This window comes from Notolepis coatsorum (genome assembly GCF_963971535.1).
Source record: "Notolepis coatsorum genome assembly, chromosome: 18".
Classification (NCBI taxonomy): domain Eukaryota; kingdom Metazoa; phylum Chordata; class Actinopteri; order Aulopiformes; family Paralepididae; genus Notolepis; species Notolepis coatsorum.
Genome location: NC_140182.1, coordinates 36,998,417 through 37,025,671, shown reverse-complemented (window position 1 = coordinate 37,025,671; position 27,255 = coordinate 36,998,417). Strand labels below are relative to the sequence as shown.

Below are 27,255 nucleotides of genomic sequence, written 5' to 3'. Positions count from 1 at the left end.
TATATTCATATTCAAAACGGTATAAAGCGGAAAAAATAATCCGTGTTTTGCACGTTGACCAGAAGCAACTCACTGACAATCGACGGTGTTATTAGATCCATAGCTATAATATAAAATATAGGTTTAGCCCTACAAACAAGGTGAGCGTTTACATGGGGTTAATGGACGGCAAGGCCTACGCACTTCCCGGAAGGGGCGTGGCACCCAATGTCTTAAAATATTGAATAAATAAATAAAATAAATAATTGGCGCCCCAGTGGCGAACCACATAGCGCGCTCAGCCGCAACACGGCCGACCCGGGTTCGACTCCCGAACCCGTCGTTATTTGCCGAATGTCTTCCCCCACTCTGTCTCCCATTCCTCCTCTGTCTCTCTCTACTGGACTGCCCAGTAGAAATAAAACGATAAAACGCCAAAAAAATAAATAAAATAAATAAAATAAATAAAATAAATAAAATAAATAAAATAAATAAAATAAATAAAATAAATAAAATAAATAAAATAAATAAAATAAATAAAATAAATAAAATAAATAAAATAAATAAAATAAATAAAATAAATAAAATAAATAAAATAAATAAAATAAATAAATAAATAAATAAAATAAAATAAATAAAATAAATAAAATAAATAAAATAAATAAAATAAATAAAATAAATAAAATAAATAAAATAAATAAAATAAATAAAATAAATAAAATAAATAAAATAAATAAAATAAATAAAATAAATAAAATAAATAAATAAAATAAATAAATAAAATAAATAAATAAAATAAATAAATAAAATAAATAAATAAAATAAATAAATAAAATAAATAAATAAAATAAATAAATAAAATAAATAAATAAATAAAATAAATAAATACACATATCATAACCTTAGCTGCAATACAGATATAGCATTCTTTCATATTGTGATATCATGCACATGATGATTATTGTTCAGCCCAGGCTGTCACTGTACCTGTAGTGCCCCCTACTGGCCGAGGCCTGGCGGAGGAGGGCAGCTCCTCAGTGTAGAGGCCCCTGCCAGAGTACAGGCTGTCCGGCTGGAGCTGCTCCCCAGACAAGGCTGCCTCTCCTGGGGAAGGATAGCCAGGACTAAGGCCCTGTCTGGAACACATACAAACAACTCATTTCAGCTCAAACTGTACAACACACACAAAATGATCCACCAATCTATTGATGCAACTCTGAATCCACTATGGCCCGGTTAACCCCATGGTATCTGGAGGGTGTGTTGTGTGTATGTGTGTATGTGTGCATGAATGACAGTGAGTCGGTGTGTCTGAACGTGCACGCGTGCCTATACCGATCCAATAAGGAGAGCTAAAGTGGTTGCCACCCTGCCTGGCTTTTTATGGGGTCAGTTAAGAGAGCACGGCTTGGACCTGAGGCATTAGACTAATAAAATAAAGATGACTCTTCATCAATCATTCATGAGGCCACGGCCCGTCTGGAGGAAAACATCCCCACAGTGCAGAGACGGAAGAATCAGGCCACACTGATCAATGTAAAAACCCTTCTGGTGTACAAGGAACATGGGGCGACCAAATGGGAGATTTTATTCAAATTGTTATTAATTTATAGAACTGTACTCTGTTTGCGTAATGCATTGTGATTGGCTGGACTACAGTAGCTACTCACCTCTGTAACATGCTTTGAACCGATGGGGGGGACATTGCCAGCTCACCGTACCTCTGGGAGAAAGACACGGACACACAGAGACATTGTCAGGAGAAAGACACGGACACACAGAGACATTGTCAGGAGAAAGACACAGACACACAGAGACATTGTCAGGAGAAAGACACAGACACACAGAGACATTGTCAGGAGAAAGACACAGACACACAGAGACATTGTCAGGAGAAAGACACAGACACACAGAGACATTGTCAGGAGAAAGACACAGACACACAGAGACATTGTCAGGAGAAAGACACAGACACACAGAAACATTGTCAGGAGAGAGACACAGACACAGATATATTGTCAGGAGAAAGACATACATTGTCAGGAGAAAGACAGAGACATTGTCAGGAGAAAGCTCAAAGCTTGGACATCGTCATTAAGATAGCAGAGACAGGGGAGTCTACACTACAGATCCTTCAATTAACCCGTCTCAAGTTCCGCCCTCTCTTAGCTTAACCGAGGAAAGCAACAGTTGTGAACTTGTGATTTGAAAGTCAAGAAAAGAGGGCGTGGCTTGAGATATGTCAAATTAGATATACTGCACATTACATAGTGAATTCAGCCCACCACCATTATCATATTTTGCAGGCTATTGCTGGCTCAAGTGAAAATTATGGTATCATATGAAATTAGAGATCACAAATGGTAAATGGCTGCTTTTTTATATAGCGCTTTTATCCAAAGCGCTTTACAATTTGTTGTAAATAACAATCACTTCATATTTGTCAGGCTGAATTCCATGTTTACTAAGTGCAAACCTAGCTGTCATCAACCAGCTTAGCTAGCTTCTTCTTCAACCATTATCTGAAATGAAAAAAATTATGAAAAAAAAAGAAAGAAATTCTAACCCTAACTACTGTAACCTTATGCGCTTGTCCTAATATATACACTAACCTACACTGTAGCACTCAACACTTTGATGAACATTGTTACTCAGCTGATAGAGTTGTACCCTTCCTGATGACTTGTCGTACAGAACTTGTAAGTCGCTTTGGATAAAAGCGTCAGCTAAATGACTCAATGTAAATGTAGCTAGCTAATATAACTAATATGAATGAACGTGAATTTAAGTTCAGCAATTTTGTGTCTCGTTCTCTCTCTCTCTCTCTCTCTCTCTCTCTCTCTCTCTCTCTCTCTCTCTCTCTCTCTCTCTGACGCACATGTCTAGAATACTGTTACTGTGAAATTAGTTAGTCTATGGTCTCACCGTAAAAAAACCTACAACACTGTTCTACATGTAAAATAAACCTTAAACCCGTCACAGTGTGTTTCCAGGTTTTGGTTCAGCTGGAAGCCAGGAATATATTTCCTAGAAAGCACAGATGTCAAACATGTGTCATAACCTTAAGCTTAAGAAGATGAATAGACTGCTCCTGTAAAAAGAAATTCCACAGATAGAAGATAATCTACTATCTTAGGGATATCTAAGGCACGATTCTACGGTAGCCTGTTATTGTCTTGCAACATAAAACCCTTCTTCTCACACAATGAGCATGGCAATGGCTTATGGGCAAACACGCAATTTTTTGCCTAGTTGGAGACTTACTTTTACATTGCATTCTAAAACAGTGTAGATGACTTGTCTTGAGTGACTCTGAACTGCTCTGGTAACAGTGTGTAGATGACGTCAGTCTGAACTGCTCTGGTAACAGTGTAGATGACGTCAGTCTGAACTGCTCTGGTAACAGTGTAGATGACTTGAGTCTGAACTGCTCTGGTAACAGTGTGTAGATGACGTCAGTCTGAACTGCTCTGGTAACAGTGTGTAGATGACGTCAGTCTGAACTGCTCTGGTAACAGTGTGTAGACGACCTGAGTCTGAACTGCTCTGGTAACAGTGTAGATGACGTCAGTCTGAACTGCTCTGGTAACAGTGTGTATGACGACACACCATGTAAGCAGTGTTGCAGTTTAAAGCCTTGAGCCTTAGTCAGCAGTACAGAGAGTACTGATACGCTACAGAATGTGTACAATTTCTTGTGAAAAGACACAGACGTATTTTTTGGTGAACAAAGAGAAGCCCCAACCAAGGCGCGATGTTGTGTGACAAAAGAAGATAAACCATATAAATTGAATAGCCTACATTGATCGCTGCATCCCCTGCCCACTGATACCCCCCCCCCCCCCCCCCCCCTATCTATCTGGACGACCAGCTTTACCAGGCTGGATCAAGCTTATGCAGGATATGTGACTCTAGGTCTTACAAGGCTACAGCTGAGTGGGGCTGTGGGGTCAACGGGGCACAGGGAGTGACAGATGGAGCGATCCTTAACTGATTAGTTTCCTAAGAGGGACACGATTAAAACTGAACCTGTAGGATTCCTGCTGGGAGAGGCCAGGGAAAAGGCCAGGAGAAAGGGAAGGGGATAGTGAGTATATCAACGTCCTACCGCTCAGGTCATTACGCAGAGCTAGAACGCACAGGGTCGTGCTAATGTTTCCTGGGTCCACCTCGCATGGCTTCTGGACAACTTTGATATCGTTTGATATTGCAGTGGAAACGTGCATTGTTTTGTGTGGGCGCGAGACTCAGAAAGTTGAAATGTTTCACATAGCTGACACTGCCGATCTGCAGTCAAATGATGTATTTGCCGTGTTAGCACATTACGTTTCAACACTGGTTTCCATATTTGCAACCACAGACTTTCAGAGGCAGCTGTTTGAAGGCTATACTGGTTTTAGATTCGACAAGAAATGGCTGTTCTATCAATTCAAGTTCTATGGTTCATTACATCAGCCCACGAGGTTCTCACATACATACTGTATATGAAAAAAAAAAAACTATAACCGGAGAGACTGACAAATGACTCTCAATGACTACTAGAGCTTACAGCGACTCAAGCCTGCGAAATCTGAGGGCTTATGGAAAACCCTTTGGAGACAGTCCAGCCCTGACAAGTAAAGATCCTCAGCATGCCATCTGCTGGATCCATCCACCCATCCGTCTATCTATCTATCTAGCCATCCATCCTCCCGTCCATCGATCCATCCGTGATCTATCTATCTATCTGTCCGTCCGTCCGTCCATCCATCCATTCATCCATCTATCTATCTCTCTTTATATTTCAATCAATAGAGAGCTGTAAGGGCGAGGCTCGGGGGCTGAAGGTGGACTGCTCACCCCAGAGAAAGGGCTGAGGGCTGGGTAGGAGGGGCCCCAGGGCCGGGGGCCCCGGGCTGGAGGACTGGAGCCAGAGGGGTGAGTGCTGTTGACCCCGGGGAGAGTGATCCCGGCCGTGCTGCCCTGGGAGGTGGGGGACACCAGGGCGAAGGCGTCGTCCAGCAGCGAGTGCATCTGCTGCCGCGCCTCCTCTATGGAGGGCTGGGGGGGCATGTAGGGGGGCGGGGGAGGGGCGTGGCCCGGGGGAGAGGTGGCGGGGGCCAGGAAGACGTCGTCGTTGGGGGAGGGACTCCTGGGCGGGGAGCCCTGGTCAGGGTCCGACTGGAACGACGAGGAGGTCAGAGCAGGAGGGGAGAAGGAGAAGAGAAGGAGAGGAGAAGGAGAAGAGAAGGAGAAGAGAAGGAGAGGAGAAGGAGAAGAGAAGGAGAAGAGAAGGAGAAGATAAGGTGAAGATAAGGAGACGAGAAGGAGAAGAGAAGGAGGGGAGAAGGAGAAGAGAAGGTGAAGAGAAGGAGAAGAGAAGGAGAAGAGAAGGTGAAGAGAAGGAGAAGAGAAGGTGAAGAGAATGAGGGGAGAAGGAGAAGAGAAGGTGAAGAGAAGGAGAAGAGAAGGAGAAGGTGAAGAGAAGGAGAAGAGAAGGAGAAGAGAAGGTGAAGAGAAGGAGAAGAGAAGGAGAAGAGAAGGAGAAGAGAAGGTGAAGAGAAGGAGAAGAGAAGGAGAAGAGAATGTGAAAAGAAGGAGAAGAGAAGGAGAAGAGAAGGAGAGGAGAAGGAGATGAAAAGGAGAGGAGAAGGCAAAGAGAAGGTGAAGAGAAGGAGGGGAGAAGGAGAAGAGAGGGAGAAGGAGAAGAGAAGGAGAAGAGAAGGAGAAGAGAAGGAGAAGAGAAGGAGAAGAGAAGGAGGAGAAGGGTGGACAGAAAGAAAGACCAGAGAGGGAGGAGGGGAAGGAACGTCGTTAGCCAAGACATTATCTGCAATCGTAATTCATCTGTCTTATTTAGAGCCACTGAGAATGTGAGTGGTATAGACTAGAGACGTCCTGATACCACTTTTCTTCAGACCAGGTACAAGTAGTTACATGTGGGTACATAACCATACCGAGTACTGATATGAGTACTTAATGATACCATTACAGTTCTAACCGAGTACTGATATGAGTACTTAATGATACCATTACAGTTCTAACATAGTACTGATATGAGTACTTAATGATACCATTACAGTTCTAACAGAGTACTGATATGAGTACTTAATAATACCATTACAGTTCTAACAATGACTTTGAAAATACGTTTTAACCTTTATTTTACCAGGTAGTCACTTGAGATCAATTATCTCTTTTTCGAGCAAGACCTGGCCTGTATGCAACTGCTTACAGTAGCTTTCATATTTGTTGTACAAGATTTATAAAATGCCACTATTATTATTCCTCTGTCTGTTACACCTTCTTGTGTTTTTGTCTTATCTGAGTCTATGTCATATTTTATTGTCCGTCCCCCTTTTGTTTTATTTAATCTATTATTATTATTATTATTATTATTATTATTATTATTATTATTATTATTATTATTATTATTATTATTATTATTATTATTATTATTATTATTATAAATATTATTATTATTATAAAAATTATTATTATTATTATTATTATTATTATTATTATTATTATTATTATTATTATTATTATTATTATTATTATTATTATTATTATTATTATTATTATTATTATTATTATTATTATTATTATTATTATTATTATTATTATTATTATTATTTTGTTTAATCAACCTATCCCTCAAGTGGCATGTTTTGCTTCTTGCCAGGCTGTCATTGTAAAAGAGTTAGTTCTTAATCGTATATGCGCTGCATGAAGGTTAAAGGATAAATAAGGCCAGTGTACAGTTTGTTTGTTGTTAATGAACCAAAAGCTACAATGTATTTCTCCTACGTATCCAGCCAACACCAGATTATAGCTCATATCCAGAAGTCATATAATTCCATTATTGTCAAAAGAAAAGGTTAAAACAAGTCACAGAGTCATACTGGTTCTTTAGTCAGCATAATTCATTGTTGTGATGAACATGGGCACTGTACTTTTTCCTGCACTCTCTGTTTACTCGATAGATCCATAGAGCTTGTTGTTCTGTTTACTACTGTACATCGATAGATCCATAGAGCTTGTTGTTCTGTTTACTACTGTACATCCATAGATCCATAGAGCGTGTTACCTTCTGAAGTACATTTTGCAATAACTACATTGCCCCTGTTTTCAAGGTAATACATTACAATATTTAAAACTGGAAATATGTGTTGTGAGCTGTATTTAATTATTTGCATATATACATATTTAATTAAATCTAATGATTTGAGTAGATGATGGGAACGTTTGACGTCCTGGTTGAGGGGGGTAGCCCGGGTAGGAGAGAGCAGGAAGAGTACTGAGAGTAGAAGAAATGCATTGTAGGTTTTGGTCTTTTCGTAGGCTATGTTGACAATAATGATAATAAAATAGACAAAGAAAATAATAATAACAATAATAATGAAGAAAAACCTCTCTTAAATGATAGTAAAATACGTACCACATAGGCTATGTTGCTGACCCCTGGGTACCTCCTGTATGTGGCGTCATTGTCGTTCGAGATGAGGTGGTCTTTGTCTGCGTCTGTCATACTGCCGTTCAGCTGGTCCTTCCTCCTCTGTTTGGGAGAGCGCTTCCCTCGACCGCTGACACACACAAAAACAAACAGAGCCAACTCAATATTTGTATGTTATCTATCACTGTCAGATGAAAACCTTGTATCACCACTTTTGGTCATTTTAACGTTTTTACTTGAATGTAAAGTCCACATGGTTCTCTGTGTTGTCAGTCACCTAGGGCCAGGAACGTGTAACTTAAAAAATACATGGGTGTAGAAGATGAAGCTTCAGAAGATGCTTTTCAGAAGATGGGGTGGCTTTTCCTTAAAGGAACATGTCAGCATTATGGGGAATGTGATTACCGTCTTCTCCAGAGTCAGACAAGAAGATAGATACCAATTTCCTCTCCGTGTGTTTCGTAGAAATCTATCTGGCTGTAAGCTAGAATAGCTTTGCATAAATTAATGGAAGTGGATATGGATCACTAGCCTGGCTTAAAACTCTGGGAGAGGTGTTTTTGGCCAACAGCTAGGCTAGCTTGCAGCCGGATAGCTTTCTACTGAACGCACAGAGAGGAAATTGGTTTCTACTGTATCTTCTTGTCTGACTTTGGAGAAGACGGTACGCGCATTTCCCATAATGTCTGCGTGTTCCTTTAATGACTGAAAAGTCTCTTTTGGAGATACAAGGTTTTCAGCAAACAACAGATAAATTGGTGATTAGATCTGTCCTCTGTCGCTTTTACCTTCTCGCTTAACGCATGCTGTGACAACATAATCAGGCCTGCTAGACATCATCAATACCCAGCAGTAACAATTCTCACACAAAAGTAAATAGAGAATAATATTGTATGTACTGTATAATCAGTTACGGTAACTCATCCCAATTTAGTATGCTTAAAGCAACACGACAACATTAGCTTATCGTCTTCTCCAGAGAGAGACAAGAAGATAGATACCAGTTTTCTCTCTGTGCGTTCAGTAGAAAGCTAACATGCAGCCGGATAGCTTTCTACTGAACGCACAGAGAGGAAACTGGTATCTATCTTCTTGTCTCTCTCTGGAGAAGACGATAACCTAATTTCCCCAAATGTTGGCGTGTTCCTTTAACATATTGACAAAATATACAGTTAAAAACGTCCCCAAGAACAGAAAAGGCAAATGCTTAGATGTATTATTTCATATATTTTGGCTCAGACTTATTATTAGATTATTATAGAAGGTTACCAAGAAAGGACATTTCCCAGCGTTATATAGTTCCACTGTCAAAACATCTCAGTGTAACTTGTATCAGACTGAGACGTCTCCATATTATGACAACGGAGAGTGAAAAATACACAAGGGTTTCTCAGAGTTCAAAACTAACTGAACCCAAACAAATGAGTATGGATCTATTTCTGCGGAACTCATCTCTGACTTATTCCCATGAATCTTGAGAGAGACACTTAAAAGGCATTAGCGAATTAGCTTTGCTCCGAATCAGCAGTTATGAATCTTTACAAATCAAATCAAGCCCCCCCCCCACCCACCCACACACACACACACACACACACACACACACACACACACACACACACACACACACACACACACACACACACACACACACACACACACACACACACACACACACACACACACACACACACACACACACACACACACACACACACACACACACACAGATCACATCAAAGGGTGAAACTGACTTTCTATGATGAATGGGAATCAGCTTTTTGCCCCCCAAAAAACAAATGTCAAATGCTAACGTCAGACCAAGTAACTTCACTCTGCTTCTAGCAGGGATCAATTCACCCTTCAATTCACAATCAATTAAAAATGTCTACAGAAACTGGTTGATTGTATAAGATTCATGACAACTAGGGATGCTCGATATTGGCTTTTTTACCGATACCGATATACCGATATTGTCCAACTAGGGATGTCCGATATTATCGGCCGACCGATATTATCGGCCGATATCGGCAGTAAAATGTGATATCGGAAAATATCGGTATAAAAAAAAATAAAAAATAAAAAAAAATTACATTTATTTAACCTTTATTTACCCAGGCAAGCAAGTAAGAACCAATTCTTATTTTATTTATTGTCAAAAGTATGCATGTTGGTTTAATTCAACAACAAGAGATATGTAATGTTAATTTTTACTTTTTTAATTATCATATTTTGCACAGATAATGCTTACATTTAGAAAGCCTTTTGAATGCATCCAGTGAAATTATTAATTACCTGAAATTATTCAGTTTTTTTGGGGGGAAACCCTGCATATATCGGTATCGGTTGATATCGGTATCGGTATCGGTATCGAAATTAAGAGTTGGACAATATCGGAATATCGGTATCGGTAAAAAAGCCAATATCGAGCATCCCTATGTCCAACTCTTAATTTCCAATACCGATATCAACCGATATCAACCGATACCGATATATGCAGGGTTTCCCGCCCCAAAAAATGGAATAATTTCAGGTAATTAACATTACATATCTCTTGTTGTGGAATTAACACAACATTATGCATACTTTTGACAATAAATAAAATCAGAATTTGTTCTTACTTGCTTGCCTGGGTAAATAAAGGTTATAGAAATGTAAAAAAAAAAAATAATAATTTGAAAACCGATACCGATATTTTCCGATATCACATTTTAATGCCGATATCGGCCGATAATAACGGTAGGCCGATAATATCGGACATCCATAATGACAACTCATTCAATTGACAACAGGTTAGATAATAAATTATAAATTAAAGGGGACATGATGGCGGCTACGTGGTGCAGTGGGCAAGGCGCTCACCACGAATACTGGAGGCTGGGCTCAAACAGATCATCTCCCTGTTCGAGCCCAGCGCTCCACATTGCTTTCAGTTTAGCTGGTCGTCCGCACTAATACACATTGGCAGTATTAGGGGGAGGGAAACTGATGGGTGGGGATCGGGCGTTGTGGACAGCGACTCCTACAGGTCGGTTGGTGCGCTTGCACAGTAGAATCAGGAAGCGACGGGGGCGGGGCCCCTCCAAAGCCCAGACCCCCGACGCTGAAAGATCAAGCCGCGCAGGTGGAAAGATGCGACTGCTGTTACCTCGAGTATCGGAGGGGACTCGTGCTATGTATGACTTAGTCCACATTGCAGCCGGCTTGTGGGAGGCATGAAACAGCGTTCAAAGACAGGGGAGGGTTGAATTGGACGATACGAAATTGGGATGGGAGAAAAATAGAAAATGGGAGAAAAAGTGGAAAAGAAAATGAAAGGGGACATGTCTTGCTATTCCTTTCACTATTTGGGCAACTTTACACAATTCCTGTGAGTCTATGGAACACATCTGTAAAGTTTTTTTTACAAAAAATTCATTGTTTTGTATTTCTAATCAAGTACTCTAAAGCAGCATTTTTCCACTTCAAGATTTCAAGCTGTTTTGGGCTGGGCTCCGCCCATAAGCGCTTTGAGTGACAGTCAATGCACTAGCAGACAGAGAGAGATATAGAGAGATTGAGGGGGATACTAATAAATTTCGCCGCGGGGGGGCATAATCCCACGGGACAATGCATTGGTAACTTGTTTCAAATGACAATATATACCCCTGTGAATATTATAGCATGGATCGGAATCCGGGCGAGCGCGTGGGAGTGTGCGCAACGATATTTTGACAGTGATATGCGAGTGGAGAAGCTCCAGCCTCGTGCGCACACACATTTACACACACACACACTATATATATATTTTTTTTATATATTCGACTAAGAGGTTGGCCAGTCGACTACGGCTCCTTTCGACCGATTAGTCGACTAATCGACTAAGGCCATGGTTCGACTAGTGTTTTTGTGGCTCGTTTTTATACGTTTTTGAATACGTTTGATGTCCCTATTACACAGAAATGCGTTTTTTGGCGTTTTTTGTGGATACGGCTGAAACGCTAAATTGTGTTTGCGTTTTGGAGAACCCCTAAAAAACGCGCCGACAACAGCCGTGTAGTCTGCACGGAGCCGTTGTTGCGAAAACGCCCATGCGCAGTAGATACCATCGCGTGCCCTCCGGTGACAACAGAGTTTGTGTGTGTGGGTGTGTGTGTGTGTTTGGGACATAGCTCCCAGCTCCGTGTCCCTGTGTCCCAAATAGCTGCAGCTACCATGTGTTGTCAAGTTATTGTTATAAGGACCCCAGTCCAAGCTACAACAGTCTGCATTCCCTTAACAATTGTTTGTATTGAGCCGTATTGTATTGTACCCATTATGCAATATGTTAAATAAAGTTTACATCCATTCATTCTGCTAGCATTACCGATTGCATGAGCAGCTGGCTAACATTAGCTATCAGGATTCAGACCCTGTTAGCTCAGAGCTCCTCTTTCAACTTAACAAGCATTAAACAAAATGGCCCAGTCATCTATTCACATTTGTTTAATACACACAGCGTTGTCTCTAATGTTATCTAACTACTGATAGCTCCCGATATCATCAGTTTGGTGCTGGCTAACTAGCGTGAGCTAACGTTAGCTTCTAGCCACAATGCTATACTGTTATAATGGCATACTCCATTGACGTTAGCATGCAGCTAACAATGCTACCGATCTTTTTTTAGACTAAACTATCCGCTCTTGGTGGTCACTTGTGTTGATGTTAGTTTTGTTTCATCAACAAATGACAGGCAGAACACACAGTGAATGTATCCGTTTTGTTTATTGCACTTTTATTAGGCTTTGCTGAAAAAGAATTGCTGCATTGAGTAAATAGGCAAGATGGTGGCGCCCATAGGCGCCTGCCTTGTTGACATTTTCTTTGCTGGAGCTTCCAGGAAGTGTATTGGCACATTCAAGTTATGATTGGTTGAAATTGCCTTCATGTTCGCCACCTACTGCCACCTACTGCTTTGGCAGTGTACTACATCAGTGTGCTCAGGTGACAAAAACGAAAGTGTGACTCGAGGCTGCGACGTCGCGGCGAAACGCATATGACAATGAAACGAAAATGAAACGAAAGGTGTAACCGCCGCCTAATAGGGGTCAGCCCTAAACCAGTGCCTTATAGGGATGTGCATCTCCTCACTGAGGCCGATGCGATGTGCATCTCGATACGGTGCCAACGATACGATACATTAACGATACATTTGAAGCACCGGGCGATGCGATGCGATATGATTCACCCCCTGTTGAGATACGATACGATTCGATACGATTTGATTCAACATAATGCGATTCGGGGCGATACGATGCGATTCAACACGATGCAAAATAATAATAATAATAATAATAAATAATACAATTTTATGGTATGACAGAGGATTTGGTTGTATTCCTTATATGCAGCTTATATTATTATTAAAAATAAAAGAATCTACTGTAAGACAATTTATATAAAAACTCTTGGGTGCCTAAGAAGACTTTTGCATAAACTGTCTTTTCTATCCACTTTAGCTAAAAACACACGAGATTTATTTATCATTATTATTATTTTGTTGTTCCTATTTGTGAATAATCATGCACTGAAATGTCAAATCACGTTCCATTTGTACCTGTACAATATGGTGAATAAAGTAATCTGAATCTGAATCTGAGAGAGAGAGAGAGAGAGCAGAGAGAGCAGAGAGAGAAGAGAGAGAGAGAGAGAGAGAGAGAGAGAGAGAGAGAGAGAGAGAGAGCCCCTCCCCGTCTGAGCTGCCCCGTCGACAGTTGATGATGTCACACACTAGACTAGGTCACTAGGATGCGTCTATAGTACTTTCCGACCGTAGCATTATGTCAACATCACGGAGCCAGGCTGGATGGATTGCATGAAGCGATATAATTAAGAAATGAATAACCAATAAATGTGAAGTTATCTTTGAACCCCTGTTGTCAAGCGTCTTCAATATACCCCCCCCCCTCCTCACTAATGTTACTGGTGTTGCAGAGTTACTTTAGTTAGACACTAGTTTAGCGTTAGCTGAACGGCTAACTGGCGTTAGCCAGAGGCTACTAGCGTTAGCATGTTGAGCAATTCTATTCAGTCTCCTCGACTTCCACTGTTTGTTGATAACTGTGACGCGGCTCTCGCCTTATGTAGTAGCAAAGCAATAGTATCTGCTGTGTGTGTGTGCAGTCACAGTGCACTGCTGACAAGTGGATGAGAGGAAATTATATCAATGCATCGGTTTTTGACCGATGCAAAGACGCTACAACAAGATGCATCGCGAGTTCAGCCTGACATTTTGCCGACGCGGACTTATTCCACCGGTGCACTTGCATCGTGAACGTGTATGCCGGCGCACCGATGCAAATCGATGAATCACTAGTGCCTTACTCACGTCAGCAAAACAGTCAAATCAGAATGGCTTAGTTGAGTGAGGGAGGATCTCGTGAACTCGAGACTAGACTGATGAGCCAAAATGAGAATTAGAGACGCAGACCCCATTGATACAAACCCCCATTGCTAGAAAACAATGATAAACACTGGAAAAGGCAATTTATAAGACAGGGGACCTTTAATTTGAATGAATCCACTTCCTGAATCAATGAATAGAAAGTGAACCAGTCTCAACCCTGCCCCCCCCCCCCCCCCCCCCCCTCATATCTGACCCTCTGACCTCTTCTTGGGCTCCATGAAGATGGCGGGCATGTGGACGTCCGGGTCCAGGATCTTATCGATCTGGATCTGGGCCTTCTGGTAGATGCGGTCCTGGTCCTTGGCATCTCCAAAGCCGTTGGTCAGGTCATCCATGGCGGGGAAGTCGTAGTGGCCCTTCCTCTTGGCACGCAGGCGGATCTTGTTGCGGTGATGTTCGATCTCTGACTTGTGCCTAAGCGCTACCTGGATCTGTGGAGGAGACAATAGAGGTCTGTTTGTTCTCCATGCTGGAAGAGACGGTTGCTATGTGCAAAACAATGGCTGTTATGTGTTGATTAGTCTCGCATAGCCAGACCCTTCTACGCCAATGCAGGAGAAAGGTCTGCCCAGAACCCGTTATCATTCTGTGCTAGCTAGAAAAAAAACGTTCTGGGTTGATTGTATTTCTTAAACCAATCAGAATCGTCAAGGGACGGGCATAAACTGCACCAAGCTCACCGGTGCCCTTGCTAAATAGTGCCAGGGGAGGGGTAACCGGTCAGTAAACATGCGAGAATGTCCTTTTATATAGCAAATTCTCTTACGTTTTCCATCATAAGCATGTTGCTGGATAGCTGGCTCTGACATTGTGAGCCCATACTGTTGGTGTGAGGAGCTTGAGGTTTTAATTCCGCTTCAGACCTTCTAGCAACGCTAGAATATAATAGAATCGACTACAATAATTCCACAAATTTCCTATTTAACAAAACGTAACACGATGAGAAGCAAGACCGCAGATTAGGTTTGGGGTTGGGCATGAGTTATTACGAGTAATGTCTGAACATTTCTGTCCAGTGCGTGTCTTAAAGAGAGCCAGGACAGCCAGCAGACCTCTCTGTTGATTTGATTGTTGTCAGGCACTCTGCCATTGATGGTGGGGCTGGTCAGGGGCGGAAGAGGCATGGGCTGCATGGCGATCAGCTGGATCTTATTGGGCAGCCTCCTGGCAGCCTCCGTGGCCCGAGACATCCTGTCCACGTGCTCAAAGATGGAGGCCGAGGACAGCTGCCCGTCCGCACCGTGTCCGTTCAGAGGCGGAGGGCCTAGGGGAGCGGGAGACGAGACTCACTCACGGTACCACAGAATGCAATTACTAAACCCAAACCTAACAAGGTTAAACCTAGAGTGGTTAGTTCCTATCTACACAGTACAAAGAGATTAAAGCTAGAGTGGTTAGTTCCTATCTACACAGTACAAAGAGATTAAAGCTAGAGGAGACAGTTCCTATCTACACAGTACAAAGAGATTAAAGCTAGAGTGGTTAGTTCCTATCTACACAGTACAAAGAGATTAAAGCTAGAGGAGACAGTTCCTATCTACACAGTACAAAGAGATTAAAGCTAGAGGAGACAGTTCCTATCTACACAGTACAAAGAGATTAAAGCTAGAGGAGACAGTTCCTATCTACACAGTACAAAGAGATTAAAGCCAGAGGAGACAGTTCCTATCTACACAATACAAAGAGATTAAAGCTAGAGGAGACAGTTCCTATCTACACAGTACAAAGAGATTAAAGCTAGAGGGGACAGTTCCTATCTACACAATACAAAGAGATTAAAGCTAGAGTGGTTAGTTCCTATCTACACAGTACAAAGAGATTAAAGCTAGAGGAGACAGTTCCTATCTACACAGTACAAAGAGATTAAAGCTAGAGGAGACAGTTCCTATCTACACAGTACAAAGAGATTAAAGCTAGAGGAGACAGTTCCTATCTACACAGTACAAAGAGATTAAAGCTAGATGGGGTAAAAATTGCGAGCCCTGTCTTTGTAAACAACAGCAGTGAAATAGTAACTTTTCAGGAAGCGTTCTAGCTTCAAACTGTATTCTAGGAATCCAAATTTCCTGAGGACAGTTTGTTTATTCAGTTGTGAAAATATACATTAGAAATTAATCACTTCTCTGACTCTCACAAAACGACATAGTGCACCTTTAAGCCCAAACCCAACACTAATGTAATTAATCTGTACTGTCCACCAGGGGGCAACGTGTTAGGAAAGCTAACTAATACACATGGATCTGTAGCAAACATCATTCATCACCATTCACATAATTAGACTTCATACATGGCTATTAAACTAAAGTATTGAGTTGATGTTTTCTGGCAGTGGAAAACGATAATGGGGAAATAAATGCAGATATGTCTATTTTCTTAAAAACGTAATTCCAAACAATGGCGCTGCTGCCTTTTGTTTGAGAGGTTGATTGTTTTTTCAGTTTGGTTGCGATTGACAGCTCAGCCAGACAATGATGGATGGTGTGAAGAAGCACAAAGATAGCAAAGAAACACCCAGACGCACAGCTGCTACAGGTCAACCTGAGGTCTACATGGGAACACTGACAAGGGCAGAGAGAGAGAGAGAGAGAGAGAGAGAGAGAGAGAGAGAGAGAGAGAGAGAGAGAGAGAGAGAGAGAGAGATGCTTACCGATTCTATTCTTGCCTGGAAACAGACACGAAGCAGAAGAGGGTAGATAGAGAGAGAGTTACGCTGAGCTGAGCGAGATCAAATAAAAATATTGCCGCAAACAATATTGATCATTGGGATCGCAAAATAAGGTCACACACACGGTTCAGCAGTGTTATGAAATATGTCCTGCAAGTTTTGTAATGTTAAACGTTGAAATATAATCCGATTTGTGTTATTTCACACACATTTTGTACATTTGTAGTGCCCCCTAGTGTTCAATATGAATGAAACGTTTAGGTTGTGGCAGACCGGCGTGGTAATAGATGGCCGCTATGTGTTGGCCAAGGTAGTGGGGCATATGCCCATATTAGGAGTTCTGGATAGACTCCCGCCAGAGCAGAGCAACGGTCAAATGTCACCGGGCGCAGTGTTCTGGGTCGGGCCAGTCGAGCGGTTCTCCCGGTTCCATTGAAGCGCGTCAAATATGCCCGATCCAATCCGTGGTGGATTATGCCGTGGGCCAAATGGACATCGGATGGACCAGATGGCGATCAAACAATTGGAATATTATTTTTGGAATACTCCCGATCACAGGTAAGGACTATCTGATGTCAATTTTAGCTTGATCGTGCAATGCTTTTATACCGATCGGGCTGATAGTGTTCAATACGAATGCAGTTACTGGCAATAAAATAATCAGAAACGACCCCCCCCCCCCCCCCTTTCATGCATTCATGATTATATGAATATATAGATTTGATTTGGGAATAGTAGCGTGTCCAGGCAAGAAACGGCATCGCTTAGAGTAGGATTCACCTATGAGGCTATAATACAGCCTTTCGGGAATTACCCCAGACCACTCTAAAACCATACTTATATTCACCACGGTATAACATGGGAATGTATGGATGAATATTTTTATTATTTTTCACATACTGAACGATAGATAGTTGATGTCAAATGGGCCATAGTATTGTATCCATAGCTATAATATAGAATACAGTTATAGCTCTACAAACAAGGTGACGCACTCCTATCTTTTAAAGCGTGGCATTGCTATGACTGGCCCTGTCTAATAGCTGGCAGTCAATGAGTTAAATAAAACATATCTTCAACAAAGATAAAAGTCCATCATATGTCATCACCTTCAGCAAACTGAAACCTCACTTAGAATTCAGCTCTTCAAAGCACGCCTGGATGATCCAGCTGCCTTTGAATAAATGTTTTTTTGTTGTTACCCTAGTGGGATTTTTTTTATTACAATTCCATTATGATTTTATGTCGTTTATGTATTTAAAAATATAATTAGACATTATAGATGTCTCTGCAATGTGGTCTTGTCTTCCTTGTATTATTTTTCATATCCACTAGATGGAGATTGGTAGGATTAAAGCACTGATATTCATCATGAAAAGTCTGAATCTGGATCAGGGTGATCCTATCCTGAATTGCTTTGAAATACCGGGACAAAATCTGTCCGAGTTGTCTGATCCTGGATCACAAAAAATGGGATTTCAAAATCTGATCAGATCTGATTGAGATTAAAAGTTTTGAACTACTAGGCGGAGTTCAAAACTTTTAATCCCTATTGATTGATTGATTGATTGATTGGTTGATTGATTGATTGATTTGATTGACATTTTTTATTAACAGATTGCAGAATGGGTACAGTACAGTACAGCTCAATACACACAATTGTTAAGGGGATGCAGACCAGAGAAAGACTTTCGTCTTGTTTACATCAGGGTCCCCCATTTTCAATTCATAGTGAGTTGAAATGAATGAATACAAATCTGATCCAATCAGATAGGGATTACAAGTTTTGAACTCCTGGGCCCAGGGACATCACATTTTTGGTGATGATTGGCCTAACGGTTGTTAACTTGCATCTATTATGTGCTGAGCCACACCTTCTTGAAGTTCATTGGTTAATATCGTGAAACCTAAAAAAGATATCAACAATCCATATACTAACTTTACTCAAATCCAAGATAGCGGAAAATCCAATATGGCGGACTTTATTTGTAGAGGGCATAGAGATGGATGGTGTATCAAGTTTGGTGTAAATCCGACTCACGGTGTAGGAGTTCTGATCTTTTAAAGTTGACCTTTAATTATAGTGCCCCCTTTTGACCAATTGGGGTCATTATTTGTTGGAGACCATTTGCACACAACTTCCAATCAATGGGTCAAAGTTCATGTTGCTACCATTTACCATCTCACGGGGATTTGCAAAACCAATGCTGAAGGAGAATTATTTTAAAATAAATTCACACACAAAAAACAAGGTGACTTTGCGAAGAGATTGGATTCATGGTGTTGACGTTAAAGAGAGAGCGAGAGAGAGAGAGAGAGAGAGAGAGAGAGAGAGCACTTCATGTGTCAGGAACTGAGGAGCGACTCATTAGATGGGAAATAAACAAGAAGGTTTTGTACACAGATTCCTGTGCTACATCACCACTGAAGTGGTGCACATTACTGGAAGGAGAGAGAGAGAGAGAGAGAGAGAGAGAGAGAGAGAGAGAGAGAGAGAGAGAGAGAGAGAGAGGAATAAGTGAATCATCTAGGAGGAGGAATTATGTGGCTGATAAAAGTCTTTCCTGGTCTCCTGTTCTTATAAACGATGGCATGACATGATACTGTACACAGTGAAACAGCGCAACGGACTGTGTCCATGCAAGGCATTGCTACTGCTATTGTTATTGTATCAGTTTGGGAAATCTATGTAGTGGGCCTGTCTGATATTGTGGTTAGGGGTGGGCAAATTATTATCCACAATATAACAATATTATAATCATAATATTTGTGTTAGTTGTGATTGTGTAACGATATTTCATGTAATTTGGTTTAAAAAATACAAATGATACTGTGATGTAACCTCTTTTTCACATGTTTTTTTTTGCCAGACCTGTGGAGGGCCGGCCTACAATAGCGAATGTCCCTAATTGATTGACTGACTGACTCCCCATTGTCAAAACACGCATGTGTGAGTGTCATGACCGGGTCCGACTTAACTAGGCTTGCCTAGTCTTTATTCTTTGGTAAAAAAAGGTTTGTTTATTTATTTTAAATGGTCTATTTCCATTACACATTCTTTAAAATACTACTACAATGTGTAATCTATTAGAAGACGTAAGTACCTAAGTAAGTAAGTAAGTAAGTAAGTAAGTAAGTAAGTAAGTAAGTAAGTAAGTAAGTAAGTAAGTAAATAAGTAAATAAGTAAATAAGTAAATAAGTAAATAAGTAAATAAGTAAATAAGTAAATAAGTAAATAAGTAAATAAGTAAATAAGTAAATAAGTAAATACGTAAATACGTAAATACGTAAATACGTAAATACGTAAATACGTAAATACGTAAATACGTAAATACGTAAATACGTAAATACGTAAATAAGTAAATAAATAAATAAATAAATGAATAAATGTTGAATATATGTATGGGAAACACTGGTCTTAGAGGATAGACCTACAGTAAAGTTACTTTCTTAAAGGGTACACCTACATTAACACTTTGAGTGCCAGCAGGGGGCGCCAGGATTAGCGCTTGAATGCCAGCCTTTTTAGACTGATTTTCCGATATTTCATGATTTTCACGGAGCTATTTCTATATTATAGCTATGTGTCTAATACGCCTGTCGCTTATCAATGACTTGCTTGCAGTCAACACAAAACGGATTATTTTTTTATCTGTACATTTCCGTTTTATACCATTTTGAAAAACGCTAGTTTTTGGAAATTTCCAGAAAAAATTTAAGATTCTGTGATACCGTAATCGCCCTTTAGTGGAATACACAAAACACGTTGTAATTTTTCAGCCTATTTATGAATCGTTTTAAAATAAACGCTAGATTATCGATAGTATATGTGTACTTATGCACGCTAGAGAAGCGGGCTGAAAAATCGATTATCTATTTACTGGTCAGCGCACACACACACACACACATAGGGGACACGTTGAGATATATCTGAAAAAAACTCTGATTACCCCAAGACTGGTAAAATAAAGTCCTTACCTCACATCAGATGTTCTGCAAAAAGATTATTCCAATTCCTGATCGCCATTCCAAATATCGATCGCGTTTATTGATCCAACGCTGGGTACTCGAAACACATAATCCACGCTGTTCTGAGGGTCGGCGATGACTGCAGTAGGCTCGGGTTACATGCCTGAGAAGTAAAATGTGGATTCCGGATTTTTCTTTTCTCATCCATTTTCATTGAGTCCAATCCAATGCGTGCATTACCATCCGGGAGACGATAGGGGGCGGTATTTTCCCTGTTCGAGCTCAGAGACAGTCCCAATGGTAACGTGACGCTAGATTGATGAAAAATGAATGGAAATCTCTAATAAAAGAAACAACGATTAAATAACGATATTTCTCATCCTTGGCACTCAACGCATGGCATGAACTAACAAGATTTCTCGTGGCTGGCACTCAAAGTGTTAACACACTTAGAAGGAGGGTAGGTCTACAGTAACAGATTCTGAGGGGGGGGATATGACTACAATAACTGAGTGAGGATATGACTACAATAACTGAGTGAGGATATGTCTACAATAACTGACTTAGTGGGGATATGTCTACAATAACACACTTAGTGAGGATATGTCTACAATAACTGACTTAGTGAGGATATGTCTACAATAACTGACTTAGTGGGGATATGTCTACAATAACACACTTAGTGAGGATATGTCTACAATAACTGACTTAGTGGGGATATGTCTACAATAACACACTTAGTGAGGATATGACTACAATAACTGACTTAGTGGGGATATGTCTACAATAACTGACTTAGTGAGGATATGTCTACAATAACTGACTTAGTGGGGATATGTCTACAATAACTGACTTAGTGAGGATATGTCTACAATAACTGACTTAGTGGGGATATGTCTACAATAACTGACTTAGTGAGGATATGTCTACAATAACTGACTTAGTGAGGATATGTCTACAATAACTGACTTAGTGGGGATATGTCTACAATAACTGACTTAGTGAGGATATGTCTACAATAACTGACTTAGTGGGGATATGTCTACAATAACTGACTTAGTGGGGATATGTCTACAATAACTGACTTAGTGGGGATATGTCTACAATAACTGACTTAGTGGGGATATGTCTACAATAACTGACTTAGTGGGGATATGTCTAGAAAAGTCATTCAAACATCTCTAGTTTCTTCAGATGATGAAAAAAGACATGGTCCAAATATATATGAATTGGAATGGGTGACAATTAGCGATAGTAAAACTAAATTTAGCGTCATCTACCTGCCAACGTTTTACCGGACCAATCCTACCCATTTAATCATGATCCTGCCCTACTCTCACTTGGCACAGAGCGAGTGTTCAGAGTAAAATGCAGATCGGCGTCACATTAAATACAGGTCGATGTCAACCTAAACGCAGAGCAGCGTTTTGTGACACCAAGTGAGCGGCGCGGACGTCCGAGCGGACCTCCGCGGAGTCCGCTCTGTGTACGGTCTTTAGTGAGGATATGTCTACAATAACACACTTAGTGAGGATATGTCTACAATAACTGACTTAGTGAGGATATGTCTACAATAACTGACTTAGTGAGGATATGTCTACAATAACTGACTTAGTGAGGATATGTCTACAATAACTGACTTAGTGAGGATATGTCTACAATAACACACTTAGTGAGGATATGTCTACAATAACACACTTAGTGGGGATATGTCTACAATAACACACTTAGTGAGGATATGTCTACAATAACTGACTTAGTGGGAGGGTAGGTCTACAGTGACATACTTAGAGGGAGGGTAGGCCTACAATAACAGACCTAGGGAGGGCAGGTCTACAATAACAGACCTAGGGAGGGTAGGTCTACAGTAACATACCTAGGGAGGGTAGGCCTACAATAACAGACCTAGGGAGGGTAGGTCTACAGTAACATACCTAGGGAGGGTAGGCCTACAATAACAGACCTAGGGAGGGTAGACCTACAGTAACAGACCTAGGGAGGGTAGGTCTACAGTAACATACCTAGGGAGGGTAGGCCTACAATAACAGACCTAGGGAGAGTAGGCCTACAGTAACAGACCTAGGGAGGGTAGACCTACAGTAACAGACCTAGGGAGGGTAGGTCTACACTAACAGACCTAGGGAGGGTAGACCTACAATAACAGACCTAGGGAGGGTAGGTCTACAGTAACAGACCTAGGGAGGGTAGGTCTACACTAACAGACCTAGGGAGGGTAGACCTACAATAACAGACCTAGGGAGGGTAGGTCTACAGTAACAGACCTAGGGAGGGTAGGTCTACACTAACAGACCTAGGGATGGTAGACCTACAATAACAGACCTAGGGAGGGTAGGTCTACACTAACAGACCTAGGGAGGGTAGACCTACAATAACAGACCTAGGGAGGGTAGGTCTACACTAACAGACCTAGGGAGGGTAGACCTATAATAACAGACCTAGGGAGGGTAGGTCTACAGTAACAGACCTAGGGAGGGTAGACCTACAATAACAGACCTAGGGAGGGTAGGTCTACAGTAACATACCTAGGGAGGGTAGACCTATAATAACAGACCTAGGGAGGGTAGGTCTACAGTAACAGACCTAGGGAGGGTAGACCTACAATAACAGACCTAGGGAGGGTAGGTCTACAGTAACATACCTAGGGAGGGTAGGCCTACAATAACAGACCTAGGGAGGGCAGGTCTACAATAACAGACGTATAGGGAGTGTAGGCCTACAGTAACAGACCTAGGGAGGGCAGGTCTACAGTGACAGACTTAGAGGGAGGGTAGATCTACAATAACAGACTTACAGGGAGGTTAGGTTTACAGTAACACACTTAGATATAGGGTAGGTTTACAATAACAGACTTAGAGATAGGGTAGGTCTACAATAACAGACTTAGAGATAGAGTAGGTCTACAATAACAGACTTAGAGATAGAGTAGGTCTACAATAACAGACTTAGAGATAGAGTAGGTCTACAATAACATACCTACAGGGAGGGCAGGTCTACAGTAACAGACTCAGATGGAGGGAAGGTCTACAATAACAGATTTCCTCTGAGCAGCAGTCATTCCTGTGTGATGACTCAGGTTCTGGTCTGGCTGGCTGGCTGCCTCTGGCTCTATCCACAACCAGCCCCTCACCTCTCAACACCTCCTCCCACCTCCTCTAAATGGTCCACTTGTTTGTTTCTCTACTTCTGTTTCCCACTAGTCTTTCTCTCTCTCTCTCCCTCCCCCTCTCTCTCTCTTCACTCCTCATCTCTTTATCTCCCCATGTCAGTTCATCACTCACTTTCTCTTCCTTCCACTGTTTAGTCTGTCTTATCCTCCATCTGTCTCTCTTGTCCGTCATTCCGTTCTCTCCTTGCAGTTCGTCCTTCTCTCTTTTCCTCCAAGCAACCCCCCCCCCCCCCTCGCCCCCCGCCCTCTGTGTGCTCTGCATGTGGAGCGATGTGAGAGTTGTTGTCATGGCCACTTGCCATTTAAAACATTGATGGGGATCTTGCGGCCCTGCTTGCTGTCATTGGCTCTCAGGTTCTCCTCAGTGGATTCCTGCCCGCTAGAGCGGTCGCTCGCCACAGAGTCGCCGTCTGACGGGGAGATCCTGCGCGGGGGAAAAAACACACACATACACACACACACACACACACACACACACGCACACACACACACACACACATACACACACACACACACGCACACACACACACATACACATACACACACACACACACACACACACACACACACACACACACACACACACATACACACACACACGCACACACACACAAAACATGAATAATAGACACATAGACACACTGAAACACACACATGCATGCACACACATGAATAATAGACACATTGACACACTGAAATGTGTCATGTATGATGAAGAAATTCTCCGTCACAGTGAGGTCGTACCTGTATCGGGAAGGATCCTTGTAGAATAGATATTTTAACATTTAGCAATAACAACTGGAAAAGAATATTCACGTTGACACCATGATCAAATTCCTGCTAAAAACGTTCACAATAATGGCTGTCAAAGAGAGGATATGATGTCAATATCAATCCCGTATTCCAATAACGTGTAATGCTGGTTTAATGGTATAATGACCTACATTAGTGACAGCTGCTCACTAATGCACCGAGAGCGCTAAGTGACATACTTACACGCCAGCGTATTCTACTCGCTATTAGCCAAATCAGTTAGTGGATGGAGGGAGCTGTCTGCCGGGGTCAGGGAGACAGATAGAACGGGAGACGCTTATCTCCCTGCCGTCTTCCATCATCTGCTCTGGAACAACACGCAGACCCGAGAGCTCCCAAATTAATGGAGTGAGACGTAAAATTGCGCATACCGGTAAAACTAGATGAGGCGTATTGGATTGAGGAGCAACTTTGCAATGTTAAGGTCTTAGAAACATAAATATTGATATTTTAAACTCAGAATGTCATTCGGCAGTAGCAGTGTGCAGTGATTTTTGTTATATTTCAGGTACATATCGAGGATGTATTTCCCCTGTTCTGACGACGTACATACAACGAGGGTAAGCTAGGCTAGCGATTTGGATAGTTTTGACAAAATATTGAGAAAATATTTGATTTACAGTATTGAAATTGATATTCCTGATATTTAAAGGAACACGCCAACATTTTGGGATTTTTCGGACAGTGCTGGTTAACCTAGGCATTGTCCAACTAACACCTCTCCCGAAGGCTAACAGGCACTGTCCGCTTCCATTCATTGTGCTAAGCTAGGCTAACATGCAGCCAGATAGCTTTCTACTGAACGCACACAGAGAGGAAACTGGTATCTATATTCTTGGCTCTCTCTGGAGAAGACGATAAGCTAATTTCCCCAAATGTTGGCATGTTCCTTTAAGCAGTTGATTGACTTGTAGGAGCACATATTCGTCAATGACGTGAATGACGTGGTGTTCTCTATTACATTATGATCCGCTCACTGTTGTCATATACTGTAAGTAGGGATGTCCCGATCACGTTTTTTTGCTCCCGATCCGATCCCGATCATGTGATTTTGAGTATCTACCGATACCGATATTTCCCGATCCGATCAAATATTATTATTATTTTTTTTACTTTTTTTTTTTATTCAACAAACATGACCATGTTCACGTCTTAAACTCATACTGAGGCCTTAGTTTTGGTTTTAAATTGCATATAATCATTCATTTATTTATTGTCACACAGAGCAGAAGAATTTTGCCAAAACAAACCAATAGTATCCAGCTGCAGAACGGCAGACCAGCCACACTCTCAGACCCAAACGCATTTCCTTTGATTTAATTATACATCAAATGATTTATGAAGTTAACTTTTCACCTGGATAACGTCAACATTCAGGGTGAATGTAATGTGAGAAATTGGGATTAAAAAAAAATAAAAAGAAATAAAAAAAATTATTTGGGTCTGAGAGTGTGGCTGGTCTGCCGTTCTGCAGCTGGATACTACTATTGGTTTGTTTTGGCAAAATTATTCTGCTCTGTGTGACAATAAATAAATGAATGATGATATGCAATTTAAAAAGTAGATGGCAGATATTTTTTGTATTTTTTTTTCCGATCCCGATCTTCGGAAAATCACGTGATCGGCCCCGATCCCGATCACGTGATCGGATCGGGACATCCCTAACTGTAAGCATTGAAATGTTTCAGTGTCCATAGTGAATTTAAGTTGAGACTATAACAGCATGAAAAAAAACTGTTATTGATACAGATATTAAAGGTATCCCATTTGGTACCACTAGTTGATGAAATTGGCGCTGTAGAGCACAGTAGGAGAAAAGGGGTCCCTGAAGATGGTGTATCAGGTGTTCTTCAGCACGCGCACGAGGACGCCACACGGTGACGTAGAGAACAAAAAGAGTGCACTGGAGAGACCACTGATTGGTCCAGAGTGACCAATCTTCCTCAAAATCTGTCAAGCTAACTGCCTGTCAATCAAAGGAGGTTGGACTCATTACAACTTCGTCAAAACCAAAAGTGAAACTTAACACAGATGGAGCAAAGAAAGAAAGGCAAAAATGGACTTTGCAAATGTCATATGAGGTAGGACATGTATTCAGCTTGTAGAGACTATAGAAAACAGAAAACTGTCTATTTGGGTGAAAATGGGAATATAAACAAAAGCGAGCTGGTTACAAGAAGACTCTGTTGGGTAACTTTAATTAACGGCAAGAAAACAGACAAGTGACCATAACAAGCAAGAAAGATCTCTGCGATCGAATGCAAAGAGCAAAAAGCGGTATGGGTCCTGGATTCTGGGACTGCAGATGCCATTGCTATGGAAGGACCCCCCCCCCCCCCCCATCCCACCCCGACAGTCTAGCACATCAATAATTGATCTGAGGGCTGTGGTGAATGGACAATCGGTCAGGGCTTTTGTCTGGCTGACTGCTCCTGCTGAGATAATTGAATCAACAGAGCTGCAAGGCCTTGCAGAGCTCTAGGAAAGAATAATACATGACTGTCGGAACGGTAATTAGGGTAGAGTGAAAGAAAGCAGCAAGGATTCAGTAAACAGGTTCTTGCCTCTGAATTGGTAGTAAAAATAGTAACGTTTGACGACAAAAGTACAATGGTACTCTGAGAAAGAACAAAATGACTGAGAACTCAATTAGGACAGAATTAAAAAGGATAAAATAAATATGTTTTAAGGCATACAGCTGAAATTGATTATATATAATAATAATAATTATTATTATGTTCTATTTTTTTTATACTATTATAATTTTTTACATTATATTATTATT

The 27,255-nt window shown here is 41.2% G+C and overlaps 1 protein-coding gene across 1 annotated transcript in view; it reads right to left on the bottom strand.

Moving 5' to 3' along the window:
* The window catches only part of LOC311245321 (UPF0606 protein KIAA1549), a 154,470-nt gene that overhangs the window by 6,147 nt on the left and 121,068 nt on the right, over positions 1–27,255 (bottom strand). The window contains exons 12-18 of the mRNA XM_084335157.1: positions 23,957–24,081; positions 14,888–15,099; positions 14,037–14,266; positions 7,400–7,544; positions 4,819–5,139; positions 1,650–1,702; positions 967–1,115 (exon numbers count right to left, since the gene is read on the bottom strand). Of these exons, the coding sequence (XP_084191283.1) occupies positions 967–1,115; positions 1,650–1,702; positions 4,819–5,139; positions 7,400–7,544; positions 14,037–14,266; positions 14,888–15,099; positions 23,957–24,081 (1,235 nt within the window). The remainder of the gene's footprint in view (positions 1–966; positions 1,116–1,649; positions 1,703–4,818; positions 5,140–7,399; positions 7,545–14,036; positions 14,267–14,887; positions 15,100–23,956; positions 24,082–27,255) is intronic.